This window comes from Rhinopithecus bieti, unplaced genomic scaffold, assembly GCF_001698545.2.
Source record: "Rhinopithecus bieti isolate Rb0 unplaced genomic scaffold, ASM169854v2 scaffold_10620, whole genome shotgun sequence".
Taxonomy (NCBI): domain Eukaryota; kingdom Metazoa; phylum Chordata; class Mammalia; order Primates; family Cercopithecidae; genus Rhinopithecus; species Rhinopithecus bieti.
Genome location: NW_016806453.1, coordinates 394,518 through 409,297, shown reverse-complemented (window position 1 = coordinate 409,297; position 14,780 = coordinate 394,518). Strand labels below are relative to the sequence as shown.

The window sequence follows — 14,780 nt, the reverse complement described above, 5'->3', positions numbered from 1 at the left end:
AGTATGTTGATTGTTGGACGCGTTTGAAATGTCCTGAAAAATTTAGGGAAACATTCCAGACTGTATCATTTATTGGGTAATTGGTTGCTGCTGGACATATGGCTTCCTTAGTGGCTGGAAGCCGGCCTGCCGGGGTACAGAATCACCCAGGCATGTAAACCTAGGGACTTTAGCTCTTGACCTTCAAAGATTGTGCAAATACTGTCCTGTTCCCAAACATAGAACCTTTCTGGATTGTCATAGTTTATTCATATTAAAACCAACATTGGGGCCGAGCGCAGTGGCTCACACCTGTAATCCCAACACTTCGGGAGGCCGAGACGGGCAGATCACGAGGTCAGGAGATCTAGACCATCCTGGCTAACACAGTGAAACCCCGTCTCTACTAAAAATACAAAAAATTAGCCAGGCACGGTGGTGGGCGCCTGTAGTCCCAGCTACTCGGGAGGCTGAGGCAGGAGAATGGCGTAAACCCGGGAGGCAGAGCTTGCAGTGAGCGGAGATCGCGCCACCGCACTACAGCCTGGGCGACAGAGCGAGACTCCATCTCAAAAAAAAAAAAAAAAATTAATTAATTTTTAAGGAAGAAATGCAAAAACATTGCTATTATTATGGCAACTAGTTCTCCAGTGGGCTACAGGAACTGCAAGTAGCAGGGAACAAAACAGGAGTAGGGCGAGAGGAGGGCGTGTCTCTCCCCTTTCCTATTTAGGATGGGGTGTTGTTCATCCCTCCAGGACTCAGAAAGAATTAAGGCCCTTGTAATTTTCATGTTCTAAAAACTCAATCTCATCTGTATACATTACTTGTATCTGAGCATCTCCTCTTTCTGCCAAAAATTTATAGTATTGGTATATGTCCCAATCCAAAATCTCACTGTTAGAACTCAGATTTTCAGGTCCTTCTGTTAGTCTCACTTTTTCCACTGGAACACCTTCACTTTTTTCAAATGTGTCAGCAACTGTGAATAAAAACAAGCCAGAGAATAGCTAGAAAACAGAGGCTGCAAGAGATAACAGTCAATTTAGAGAAAACACCGTTAGCTTATTATCTTAAATTGTGCAGAAATCTGTTCAACTAATAGAGACAGAAGATGCATGAAAAATAGAAATTTGCAGGTTTTTGGCCAGGCACGGTTGCTCGTGTCTGAAATCCCAGCCCTTTGGGAGGCAGAGACGGGCAGATCACTTGAGGTTAGGAGTTCGAGACCAGCCTGGCCAACATGGTGAAACCCTGTCTCTACTAAAAATACAAAAATTAGCCAGGTATGGTGGTGCACGCCTGTAATGCCAGATACCTGGGAAACTGAGGCATGAGAATTGCTTGAACCCAGGAGGCGGAGGCTGCAGTGAGCAGAGATTGAGCCACTGTGCTCCAACATGGATGACAGAGGGATACGCTGTCTCAAAAAAAAAAAAAAAGTACAGATTTTTGTTTTTTGGGTTCTCTAGTTCTTCTTTGCAACCTATGCAAGTATTGTATCAACTTATATCAGACTCTACAGAAGATCTTGACCAAAAAGACTCACGGAAAGGGGATATTTTAGGAGCAGACAACTCACTCTATCCATAATTTTTTTCTGGTACTAAGACTGTAATACAGGTATAATCACTGCTCTTTAATTACTTCCTATGGATAGTCTGAAAATAAATATAAATATGCTTGAATACACCTAACAAAGTGTGCAGTTTGAAATATATATAGTAATTCAAATTTCATTAAGCACATGAAATGATCTTGTTATACATAGCATCTTAAATTCAAAACAATTTTTTTTCCTCCTTCTTTCTTTTCTCAGATCCTCATAGTGCCAAAGATGTGTGTTTAGATGTTATTCTGATTACATTTAGACTAATGGTTGCTTGAATTGTTCTCACATGTGGTGATAGATACCTCCAATGTATGTACCTTACATTCATTCCTTTAGGAATTTTTGGCAGTCATCCCATATTCTAAATGTTATATTTATGGTAACTGCTTAATATTTATTGGTGTTACATTCAAATTCTCAGTAAAGGAAAGATCATCACAAAAGCAAGTAAAACAGAATTGTTTGGGGATACATATTAATGAAAATAAAAACTGAGTATAATCTTTTAAAATTATTTGGAAAGTAGCTATTAAGGAAACAGAAACTCTGTATTATATTAAAATAATTGTATTACAACATGTTAAGAACAGACACTGTTGATATTTTCATAAGTTTATATCAATTGAACTGTTATTGATTCATTTTTCTAATTCCTTGGCAGCTGTTTATTTTTAAATAAGTTATGTGGATTACTTACTATAATCTGCCACTTTCTTGTAATAACTTAGGGCAACTTCACAATTCTGTAGAACATTGATTCCTGACAAATATCTGTACCCCTAAAACACCAACAGATGCATCTTAATATTCAAGACAATGCTGTATTTATGGCATAAAAATTTGGTCCCGAGAATATTCTGTTTACAAACCAAAATCATCTGGGACATCATGCTTCCTCCAGCACTTCCAAAGGTGTAATATATCAGTGCCTAAAGTAAAAACAAACAAACAAAAAACCCCCCAAACCAGGTTGGCCATTAAAATTTGAAACTCAAACCAACGATTCCTTTTTTATTCCGAGTCCCCCAATGACCCATTGAGTTACTCCAAAATAAATTTCAAATTTCACTCTCCTTTGTAAAGATGGCTGCCGTTTATTAGGGGTTTACTAATCTCTGGAGTCTGTGATAAGGGCATTGTATGAGATATTTCATTTAATCATCATAATTTCCCTATGAAGCAGATACTATCTATCCTCAATGAAGAAGTTGACTTATGAGGCTTTAAGAAACTTATGGCATAAGAACACTACATTTCTTTGACTATTAAGCTGGTGCTTTCAACTACTACACTAGAGTGAACCCCTTTAATTAATGAGTAGATTTTATTCAATGTCCCTTTTAAAGAAATCAATTTTGTTCCAGAATAAAACAGAATGACCTTTACCTTAGCTTGATCATATTCCATTCCTATTCCATAAGAAGACAAAAATCCTAATGCCTAAAGCACAAAAGAAAAAACACAATTTAATCAATTTATCTCATATTTATTCTTATCTATATGGATAAGGGATATCTTAAATGTCTGCTTCATAATTTGCATTAATTTCTTTTTTTTTTTTTTTGAGACGGAGTCTCTCTCTGTTGCCCAGGCTGAAGTGCAGTGGCATGATCTCGGCTCACTGCAATCTCCACCTCCAAGGTTCAAGCGATTCTCCTGTCTCAGCCTCCTGAGTAGCTGGGACTACAAGTGCCCACCACCACCCCTGGCTATGTATATATATATATACACACACACACACACACACACACATATATAAATATATATAGTATTTTTAGTAGAGACAGAGTTTCACCATGTTGGCCAGCATGGTCTTGATCTCCTGACCTCGTGATCTGCCCGCCTTGGCCTCCCAAAGTGCTGAGATTACAGGTGTGAACTATGGCACCCGGCACCCGGCCTCTTTCTTTGTTTGTTTGTTTTTTTTTTTTTTTTTTGAGATGAAGTTTTGCTGTTGTTGCCCAGGCTGGAGTGCAATGGCGCGCTCTCAGCCCACTGCAACCTCCACTTCCTGGGTTCAAGTGATTTTCCTGCCTCAGCCGCCCAAGTAACTGGGATTACAGGTGCCCACCACCATGCTGGCTAATTTTTGTGTTTTTAGTAGAGATGGCGTTTCACTGTGTTGGCCAGGCTGGTCTCAATTGACCAGATGGGGTTTCACCTGAGGCCAGGCTGACCTCAAGTGATCCACCTGCCTCGGCCTCCCAAAGTGCTGGGATTACAGGCGTGAGCCACCATGCCCAGCCATTGTTAATTTATTTCTTATACCATAACAAAGCAACCCTTTTACATTTTTTTTAAGGCTGCAGGAATTTGGGAATGCTCACAATAGTGGGAGGTTTGTGTAATATATGTAAATATAGGCTAATTCTTACTGTACTTTAGTATAAATGATAGTAATAAAACCAAGGGCCCTTTTATACTTTATTGGAAATGAAATACATTTCCTTCAATATTTAAAACATTTAGATTTGGATACTTTTCTTCATATTATTTTTAATGTGATGGATGTAAAATATTCAAACAATAACAAATACACTGAATAAAAAAATGAAAGGCTGAGCACAGAGCAAGATGATGGAATAGGAAGCCTCAGACTGCATTCCCTTGCAGGGACAGTGATTTAATTATATATGATCAAAAAAGCCTTTTTGAGAACTCCAGAAACCAGTTAAGAAGTCATAGGACAGCAGGCAAGCTAAAAGTCAAGAATAGTCCATGAAACAGGTAAGAAAAGCCATTTAATTTCATCCATGATCCCTCCTCCCTCAAGCCAGCACAGCTTGGTGCTCTCAGGAGAAAAAGCCCAACTGACAGTTACTACCTTGGGAGGGAAAGAGAAGAAAGAAACGTATGACTTTTCAGGGGGTTGTTCCAGTGACTGGTTTTTTCCTCACCTAACTCACAGTGCTGACAGAATCAGTGTATTTTCCATCCCTAGGGGCTACTGAGAACAAAAGAGCTCAATGGCTTACCGCAGTGCCAGAGAACCTGCGGTACCACAGACAGACATCAGAAGGAGTAAGAGATTATAAACTCCTGGAAACAAACAAACAAACAAACAAAGTGGCAAACCACTCTAATTGGGAAATTACATGCACAAGCCCAGAGAAGATGCATCCCCAGAAAAGGTTTGAGAAGCCTTCAGAATTTTTAACTGTGCTGATTGGTGAAGGCCTTTCACATATGAAGCTAGTCTATAAAGACTAGGAGAGATAGTTGTTTTTTCAAGTGCACAAATCATAGCAAAATAATAATAATAGCAACAACAACAACAAGGCACACAAGGAAACAGGAAAAGATGGTCCTATGGAAGGAACAAAATCTCCTGAAATCAACCTTAAAGAAACACCAAACAATGAATTACCTAACAAATAATTCAGAATAATCATCTTGAAGAAGTTCAATGAACCATAAGAGAATACAGAAAATAAAATCTGGAAAGTGATGCATGAATGCAATGAGAATATCAACAAAGAAAAACTATTAAAAAAACAGAAATTCTGGGCTGGGTGCAGTGGCTTATGCCTGTAATCCCAGCACTTTGGGAGGCCGAGGTGGGCGGATCACAAGGTCAGGAGATCGAGACCATCATGGTTAACACGGTGAAACTCCGTCTCTACAAAAAAAAAAAGAAAAAAGAAAAAAAATTAGCCAGGCGTGGTGGCAGGTGCCTGTAGTCCCAGCTATTTGGGAGGCTGAGGCAGGAGAATGGTGTGAACCTAGTAGGCGGAGCAGTAAGCCAAGATCATGTCACTGCACTCCATCCAGCCTAGGTGACAGAGCGAGACCCCATCTAAAATAATAATAATTAAAAAACCCAGAAATTTTGAAGCTGAAGAATACAATATCTGAATTTTAGAAATGCACTAAAGGAATTCAATAATAGAGTTGATGAAACTGATGAATCAGCAAACTTGAACATAGGTCATTTGAAATTATTGAATTAGAGGAACAAAAAGAAAAAGGAATCAAGAAAAGTAAAGAAAGCTTAAGGGACTTATGGGATACCACCACATGGAACAATATACACATTATGAGAGTCTCAGAAGAAGAAGAGAGAGAAAGGACAGAGAGGTTATTTGAAGATAAAATGATTGAAAACTCATGAATCTGAGGAAGGAAACAGGCATCTAAATTCAAGAAGCTCAAAGGATTCGAAGTGAGATGAACCCAAAGAGCCCCAAACCAAGACACATTACAATCAAGTTTTCAAAAGTCAATGGCAAAGAACGTTGAAAACCCCAAGAGAAACGCCACTGGTCACATATAAGGAAGCTCCTGTAACATCAGCAGATTTCCCAGCAGAAACATTACAGACCAGAAGAGGATGGGATAATGTATTCAAAATGCTGAAAGGAAAAACTGTCCAGATCAGGCATGGTGGTGCACATCTGTAATCCCAGCACTTTGGGAGGCTGAGGTGGGCGGATCACAAGGTCAAGAGATTGAGACCATTCTGGCCAACATGGTGAAACCCCGTCTCTACTAAAAATACAAAAATTAGCTGGGCATGGTAGTGCATGCCTGTAGTCCCAGCTACTTGGGAGGCTGAGGCAGGAGAATCACTTCAACCCAGGAGACGGAGGTTCAGTGAGCCAAGATCGCACCACTGCACTCTAACCTGGCGACAGAGCAAGACTCCATCTCAAAAAAAAAAAAAAAAAAAAAAAAAAGGAGAAAAGGGAAAGAAAAGCTGTCCACCAAAACACTGTATTTGGTAAAAGTGTCTGTCCTTCAAAAATGAAAGAAGAATAAAGCCCTTCCCAGACAAACACACACTGAGGGAGTTTATCATTAGACCTGCTTTGAAGGAATTGCTAAAGGCAGTCCTATAAGTTGAAAAGAAATGACTCTAGAACTCTAGAAAGCAACACAAAAGCATGTGAAAATATAAAGCTCTATGAAAAGGTAAATATGTAGACAAATACAGAATCCTGTAGTATTGTAATGGTGGTGCATAAATCAATTCTGGTATATAATTTAAAAGACAAAGCATAGAAATAATTATAACTATAAAACTATATTAATGTATATAAAATATTAAAAAGATATAATTTGTGACATCGATAACATACAGTGGTGGGAAGATATAAATGACTTGAGATTTTATGTGTGATTGACATTAAGTCATTGTCAGTTTAATATAGATTGTTATAAGTATAATATATTTTGGCCATCCACAGTGGCTCATGCCTGCAATCCCATCACTTTGGGAGGCCAAGGAGAATGGATCACCTGAAGTCAGGAGTTTAAAACCAGCCTGGCCAACATGGTGAAATGCTGTCTCTACAAAAATATGAAAATTAGTCAGGTCTGATGGCAGGCACCTATAATCCCAGCTACTTGGTAGGCTGAGGCAGAATTGCTTGAAACTGAGAGGTGGAAGTTGCAGTGAGCTGAGATCGCACCATTGCACTCCAGCCTGGGTGACAGAGTGAGACTCCATCTCAAAAAAAAAAAAAGTATAAGATATTTTTATAAATTCTTCATGATAATCACAAAGAAAATGTGCATTGAAGATGCACGAAGAAAATGAAAAAGGAATCAAAGCACACCATCAAAACAAAAACAAACACACACAACTAAAAACAAAGGAATACAGTAAGAGAGGAAAAGAAGGACAAAATAACTACAAGATATGCAGAAAAAAATAACAAAACAGCAATAGTGACTCCTTCCCTATCAGTGATTGCTTTAGATGTAAATGGATTAAACTTCCCAATGAAAAGATATAGAGTGACTGAATAAGAAAACAAGATTCAGCTACTGTCTACAGGATATTCACATTAGTATAAGGACACACATAGGCTGAACCTTAAAGGATAGGAAAAGATATTCCATGTGTCAAATTATGTACCCACTTAACAGACAAGATGGACTCCCTGTGATTGAAAATTTAAAAGCAGAACCAAGAGTTATATGGCAGGGCGAAGAAATGGTCACACTCTCTGTGTCCTTGGAAAGCATTATAAAACCCGTTTTTCCACAACGAAGTCAAAGAACAATTCCTGAAAATAACTGCAACTAGAAATTCCTCAACTGACCCCAACAGACCACCTGGTGCCTCCCCACTGACCACCTGGAACCAGCTAATTAAGACAGACTGGTGAAATGGGGCTTAAAGATCGTTTAATCAAGACTCTGTTCCCCACTCCCATGATTCCCCTCCCCTGACCTGTGTTTTTGGCCTTTATAAACTCTAACTTTCCAACCCCGACCTCAGGTCACACTTTGATTTTGCACTGAAGGCTGCATCTCTCCAATCTGCAGATTGCTTTTAGAAAATAAAGCTCCCCCTTTTCCTCAACAGAACTCATTGATCTTTTGTTAACACAGGCAAACGGTAACCGAAAAAGAGCCAGACCAGCCCTACTTATATCAGAGAAAACTGACTTTAAGCCAAAAATTGTCGTAAGAGACAAAGAAGAACATTATATAATGATAAAAGGTTCACTTCATTAGAAAGATGTAACAATTATAAATATATATGCATCTAAGAGCAAAGCATCCAACCATATGAAACAAATATTGACAGAACTGAAGGAAGAAATAGAAAGTAACGCAATAGTAAGAGATTTCAATACCCCCACAGTCAATATTAAATAGAACAATCAGATAGAAGATCAATAACAAAAGACCTTATTATGTTTACACAATAAGGTCCATTACAGACCAGTTGGACCAAACAGACGTATGCGGAACATTCCACTTTACAGGAGCAAAAGTATACGTTCTTCTCAAGGGCACATAAAAACAGTCTCCAAGATAGATCACATTTTGGGACAGAAAACAAGTCTCAACAAATTTAAGAATATTTAAATCATACCAAGTATCTTTTCCAAACCCAATGGAATGAAACTAGAAATCAACAGCAAAAGGAAAACTAAAAACTTCACAAATATGTGGAAAGAAAAAATGACATATTCTTGAGCAACCAATGAGTCAAAGAAGAAATCACAAGGGAAATTAGAAAATATCTTGAGAAAAATGAAAACAAACAACAAAACACATGAAAACTTATGGGGATGCAGGAAAACATCCCATAAGATGCTAAGAGGGAAGTTTAGAGCAGTATATGATATAAAATGCATTACTAAAGAAGATCTCAAATCAGCAACCTAACTTTATACCTCAAAGAACTAAAAAAAGAACAAACCTAACCCTAAGTTAGCAGAAGAAAGGAAATACTAAAGATTAGAGTAGAAATAAGAGAGACTAGAAAGCCAATACCAAGAAGTCAACAAAACTAAAAGTTAGGTTTTTAAAAAATATCGACAAAAGTTTGACCAGGTGCAGTGGCTCATGCCTGTAATCTCCAGCACCTTGGGAGGCCAAGGTGGGTGGATCACCTGAGGACAGGAGTTCGAGACCAGCCTGGCCAAAATGGCAAAACCCCATCTCTAATAAAAATACAAAAATTAGCCAGGCATGGTGGCAGGCACCTATAATCCCAGCTATTGGGGACCCTGAGGAGGAGAATCATTTGAACCCAGGAGGTGGAGGTTGCAGTGAGCAGAGGTCATACCACTGCACTCCAGCCTGGGCGACAGAGCAAGACTTCATCTCACAAATCAAAACAAACAAACAAAAAATCAACAAAATTTGCAAACCTTTAGCTAGATCAACAAGACAAGAGAGAAGACTCAGCAAAATTCAGAAGTGAAAGAGGAGACATTACAAACGATGCCACAGTAATAAAAAGGATCATACTGTTATGAACAATCATACACCAACAAATTGGATGACTTAAAACAAATGGATGAATTGCTGGAAAAATACAACCTACCAATACTGAGGTTTGAAGAAATAGTAGATCTGAACGATTTGTAACTAGTTAATAGGCTGAATCAGTAATCAGAAACCTCCCAACAAAGAAAAGCCCAGGACCAAATGCCTTCACTAGAGAATTCTACCGCCGGGCGCGGTGGCTCAAGCCTGTAATCCCAGCACTTTGGGAGGCCGAGACGAGGCGGATCAGGCGAGGTCAGGAGATCGAGACCATCCTGGCTAACACCTGTGAAACGCCCGTCTCTACTAAAAAAATAACAAAAAACTAAGCCGGGCGAGGTGGCGGGCCCGCTGTAGTCGCCAGGCTAGCTCGGGAGGCCCTGAGGCAGCGAGAATGCGTAAAGCACCGGGAGGCGGAGCCTTGCAGTGAGCCTGAGATCCGGCCAACTGCACTCCCCAAGCCCGCGGCCGACAGAGCGGCGAGACTCCGCGTCTCAAAAAAAAAAAAAAAAAACAAAAAAAAAAAAAAAAAAAAAAAAAAAAAAAAGGGAATTCTACCAAAAATTTAAGAATTAACAGAAATCCTTCACATTTTCCAAACTTTCTATGAGGCCAGCATTACCCTGATACCAAAACTAGACAAGGACACAACAAGAAAACCATAGACCAATATACCTGAATATTGATGCCAAAATCCTCAATAAAATACTAGCAAACTGAATTCATGGCACATTAAAAGGATTATACACCATGACCAAGAGGAACTTACTCCTGAAATACAAGAATGTTTCAACATATAAAAGTTAATCAGGCTGGGGCAGTGGCTCATGCCTGTAATCCCAACACTTTGGGAGGCCTAAGTGGGCAGATCGCTTGAGCTCACGAGTTTGAGACCAGCCTGGCCAACATGGCAAAACCTTGTCTCTACAAAAAATACAAAAATTAGCTGGACATGGTGGTGCGTGCCTGTATTCCCAGTTATTTGGGAGGCTGTGGTGGGAGGATGACTTGACCCCAGGAGGTGGAGGTTGCAGTGAGCCAAGATCATGCCACTGCACTGCACTCTAGCCTGGGGAATAGAGCCAGATCTTGTCTTAAAAAAAAAAAAAAAAAAAAAAGTCAGTTCCATAATACAACACATTAACTGAATGGACGACAAAAGCTATTGATGGATAAAAAATATCTGACAAAATTCAACATGCTTTTGTGAGAAAAACACTCAACCAACAAGGACTAGAAGGAAATTACCTCAGCATAATAAAAGCTATATGTAAAAGCTTACAACTTACATCATACCCAATGGTCAAAAACTGATTGCTTTCTAAGATCAGAATCAAGGCAAAGATGCCCACTTTTGCTACTTCCATTCAGTACAGTCATGGAAGTCCTAGACAGAACAATTAGGCAATAAAAAGAAATAAAAGTCATCCGAATTGGAAAGGAAAAAGTAAAATGATCTCTATTCCCAGATGACATGATCTTACATGTAGAATTCCTAAAGATTAGACACACACACACACACACACACACACACACACACACTGTTAAAACTATTAAATGGATCAGGCGCGGTGGCTCACCCTTGTAATCTCAGCATTTTGGGAGGCCAGGGCGAGTGGGTTGCTTGAGGTCAGGGGTTTGAGACCAGCCTGGCCAACATAGCGAAACTCCATCTCTACTAAAAATACAAAAAAATTAGGCAGGCGTGGTGGCAGGTGCCTGTAATTCCAGTTATGCGGGAGGCTGAGGCATGAGAATCATTTGAACCTGGGAGGTGGAGGTTGCAGCGAGCTGAGATCATGCCATGGCACTCCAGCCTGGGCAACAGAGTGAGACCCCATCTCAAAAACAAACAAACAACAACCCCCCCTCCCCACAAAAACTAATAAATGAATTCAGCAAAGCTGCAGGACACAAAAACACCGTGCAAAAATCAGTTGTGTACCTATATACTAGCCACAAATAATTAAGAAAAAAGGAAGAAAAGAAAACACTTCCACTTACAATAGCATTAAAAAGATAAAATACTTAGGAATAAACATAACTAAAAAAGTAAAAGACTTTTACATAAGTCACTACAAAACATTGCTGAAAGAAATTGAAGATACAAATCAATAAGAAGACAGCTGTGTTGATGGATCATAAGACTTAATACTGTTAAAATCCTCATACTATCCAAAGCAATTACAGATTTAATGCAATCCCTATTAAAATATCAAGTTACTTTTGCAGACATAGAAAAACCCGTCCTAAAATTCATATGGAATTGCAAAAAACCCCTGCATAGCCAAAACAATCTTGAGAAAGAAAAACAAAATGGGAGGCCTCATACTTCCTGATCTCGAAACATTCTACAAACCTACAGTAGTCAAAACCGTGTAGTACTGGTATATAGACAAACATTTAGACCAACGGAACAGAATGCATAAAACAGAAACAAAACCTCACATACGTGGTCAAATGATCTTTGACAAGGATGACAAGGCTGCACAATGGGGAAAGGATAGTCTCTTCAACAAGTGGGGTTGGGAAAACTGGATATCCACATGCAAAAGAATGTAGTTGGACCCTTACCCTAGATCATATACAAAAGTTAATTAAAGATGGAATAGACCAAAAGTAAGTCCTGAAACTATAAAACTCCTCAAACAAACTGTAGAGGAAAAGCTGCATGACAGTGGATTTGGCAGTGGTTTCTTGGATATGACAATAAATGTGCAGGCAACCAAAGCAAAAATGGACAAATGGGACTACACCAAACTTTAAAAAGTAGGAAAGGAAACAATCGATACAGTAAAAAAGCAACCTGTGGAACTGGAGAAAATATTTGCAAACCATATATCTGATAAGGGATTAATATCCAGAATGTATAAAAATTCTTACAACTCAATAACGAAAAACTCCCAAGTACCCCAATTTTTAAAATGGGTAAAGACCTCGAATACATATTTCTCCAAAGATATACAAATGGCCAATAGGTATATGAAAAGGTGCTCAACATCAAGATGCTCGGCATCACTAATCATGAAGGAATGCGAAAGAAAACCACAATAAGAGGCCAGGCGTGGTGGCGCATGCCAGTAATCCCAGCTACTCGGGAGACTGAGGCAGGAGAATCGTTTGAACCCAAAAGGTGGAGGTTGAAGTGAACCGAGATCGTGCCACTGCACTCCAGCCTGGGCAACAAGAGTGAAAACGCCCTCTCAAAAAAAAAAACAAAAAACAAAACAAAAATAACCCACGATAAGCTATTACTTCATACCTGTAAAGATGGTCACTATAATCACACACATACACACACACACACACAAACACACACAATAAGATATTACCTCATACCTATTAAGCTGGCCACTATAAACACACACACACACACACACACACACACACCCCAAAAAAACCCAGAAAATAAAAAAACTGGTGAGGATGGGGAGAAATAGGAACACTGTGCACTGTTGTGGGAATGTGAAATGGTGCAGCTGCTATGGAAAACAGTATGGAGTTTCCTTAAAAAATTAAAAATACAATTATCATATGATCCAGCAATTCTGCTTCTGGGTATATAACCAAAAGAACGCAAAGCAGTCTCTCAAAGAGTCTAGTTTCCACCCAGTAGGTGGAGCGGACACATGGTATTGATTAGAAGTCTATAAAAAGAGCAGTCCTAACTCCTGTCCTGTGCAGCCAGGCAGATAGCCCATCCCCTGACCCCACTGGAGATGGGAGGCTTATTCCCTGAAGAAATTAAACCAAGGAGACTTCAGACTTTGAGACACAGACACATTAAAGAATATCGGTGAAGAACAAGGCTGAAAACAGGAGTATTAGAAAAGTCTACATTCTGTATAATGAGTCTCCGGCTCTCTTTCCCAGAACTCTCATATTTATAACCCCATGCAGGAGGTATCTGAGATACCTCCTACTCTCTTACCCCAAGTAACCAATTTGCCATCAACTTCCAGTGAATTTCACCTCTACAATATGTCTCTAATTCATTTCTTTCAGCACCTGCTATTGTGAGTTAGTCTCAGTTCTCATCAGGACAATTGTAGTAGTATCCAGGCTTGTTCTCCTCCTCTCCATTCTTCATGTATGGGTAGAGCCAAATCTGCTTATGTCGCCTTGGCCCTGTTTAGCACCTTTTAATGGCTTCCCATTGTTTTTTATTTTTATTTTTATTTATTTATTTTGAGACAGAGTCTTGCTCTTGTCACCCAGGCTGGAGTGCAATGGCCTGATCTCAGCTCACTGCAACCTCCACCTCCCAGGTTCAAGTGATCTCCTGCCTCACCCTCCCTAGTATCTGGGATTACAGGCACCTGCCACCGTGCCCAGATAATTTTTGTATTTTTAGTAGAGATGGGGTTTTACCATGTTGGCCAACTGGTCTTGAACTCCTGACCTCAGGTGATCTGCCTGCCTCGGCCTCCCAAAGTGCTGGGATTACAGGCGTGAGCCACTGTGCCCAGCCTGTTTTTTATTTTTTTAATTAATTTATTTATTTTAAAAAAGATGCCATGTGACGCTAACCCATTGTTTTTTAAATGTTCTCTTGAGTATACTAAGTTGACACGTTATCATCTGTAAATAATAATTTTGTAAGTTCCTTCATGTAACCCATTTCCTTTTGTTTTATTGGGTAAAACTTCCAGAACAATGTAATGAATTGTGGTCATGGCAAGTATTCTTTTTTTTTTGTTTCTGATTTTAATATGGATGCCTGTTGTAGTTTGCTATTATATATACATTTTGCTAATAATTTCAATTAAATGTTCTCTGTTTACTAACTTTTAGAATCACAAACAAATGTTGAATTTTATCACTCTATTTTCAGCATGTATTATAATCATTTATATTTTTTCTTCTTAGCATATTAATAAAATTCACTTAATCAGCATTTACTAAGCAGATAGTGCCAGGCACTGTCCTCTGCACTGGAGGTTAGAGAAATCAAAAAGAAAGTCAAAGCCTGTGTGCTTCCCTGGCAGAAGGTGGAAGGGCAGAAGGAACAAACTTCGTCCCTCAGGCCCTTTTATAAGGGCACCTAGTCCTATACAGGGGGCACCACCCTCATGGCTTAATCAACTCCTGAAGGCCTCACCTATTAGTAATGTTATATTGGGCATTAAGTTTCAACATGAATTTTGGAGAGGACACAAACACTCAAATCACAGCAAGTACCATGAAGAAAACTAAAGCAGGATAAGTAGGTAGAAAGTGATACGGTGCTATTTTATTGAGATTAAGCTACAAAAATGTATTCTTAATGTTGAATTATCTTAATATTTCTGGTTAAAAATCCTACTTGATTAAATTTCATGCTTTTCAATTTGCTAAAATTTTATTTAGAAACCTTATATTGGTGTTTATAAATGAAATCTGCCTGTTTTATTCTTCTGGATTCTTATTAAGGCATTTTAGAGTGATATTTAAAGATCTTCTTTTTTAAAATAATTTA

The 14,780-nt window shown here is 39.0% G+C and overlaps 1 protein-coding gene across 1 annotated transcript in view; it reads right to left on the bottom strand.

Annotated features, from left to right (window-relative positions):
• SEL1L2 (SEL1L2 adaptor subunit of SYVN1 ubiquitin ligase) overlaps positions 1-14,780 on the bottom strand; it is a 122,990-nt gene that overhangs the window by 26,121 nt on the left and 82,089 nt on the right. Inside the window, exons 3-6 of the mRNA XM_017876675.1 lie at positions 2,978-3,031; positions 2,461-2,520; positions 2,289-2,370; positions 807-961 (exon numbers count right to left, since the gene is read on the bottom strand). Of these exons, the coding sequence (XP_017732164.1) occupies positions 807-961; positions 2,289-2,370; positions 2,461-2,520; positions 2,978-3,031 (351 nt within the window). The remainder of the gene's footprint in view (positions 1-806; positions 962-2,288; positions 2,371-2,460; positions 2,521-2,977; positions 3,032-14,780) is intronic.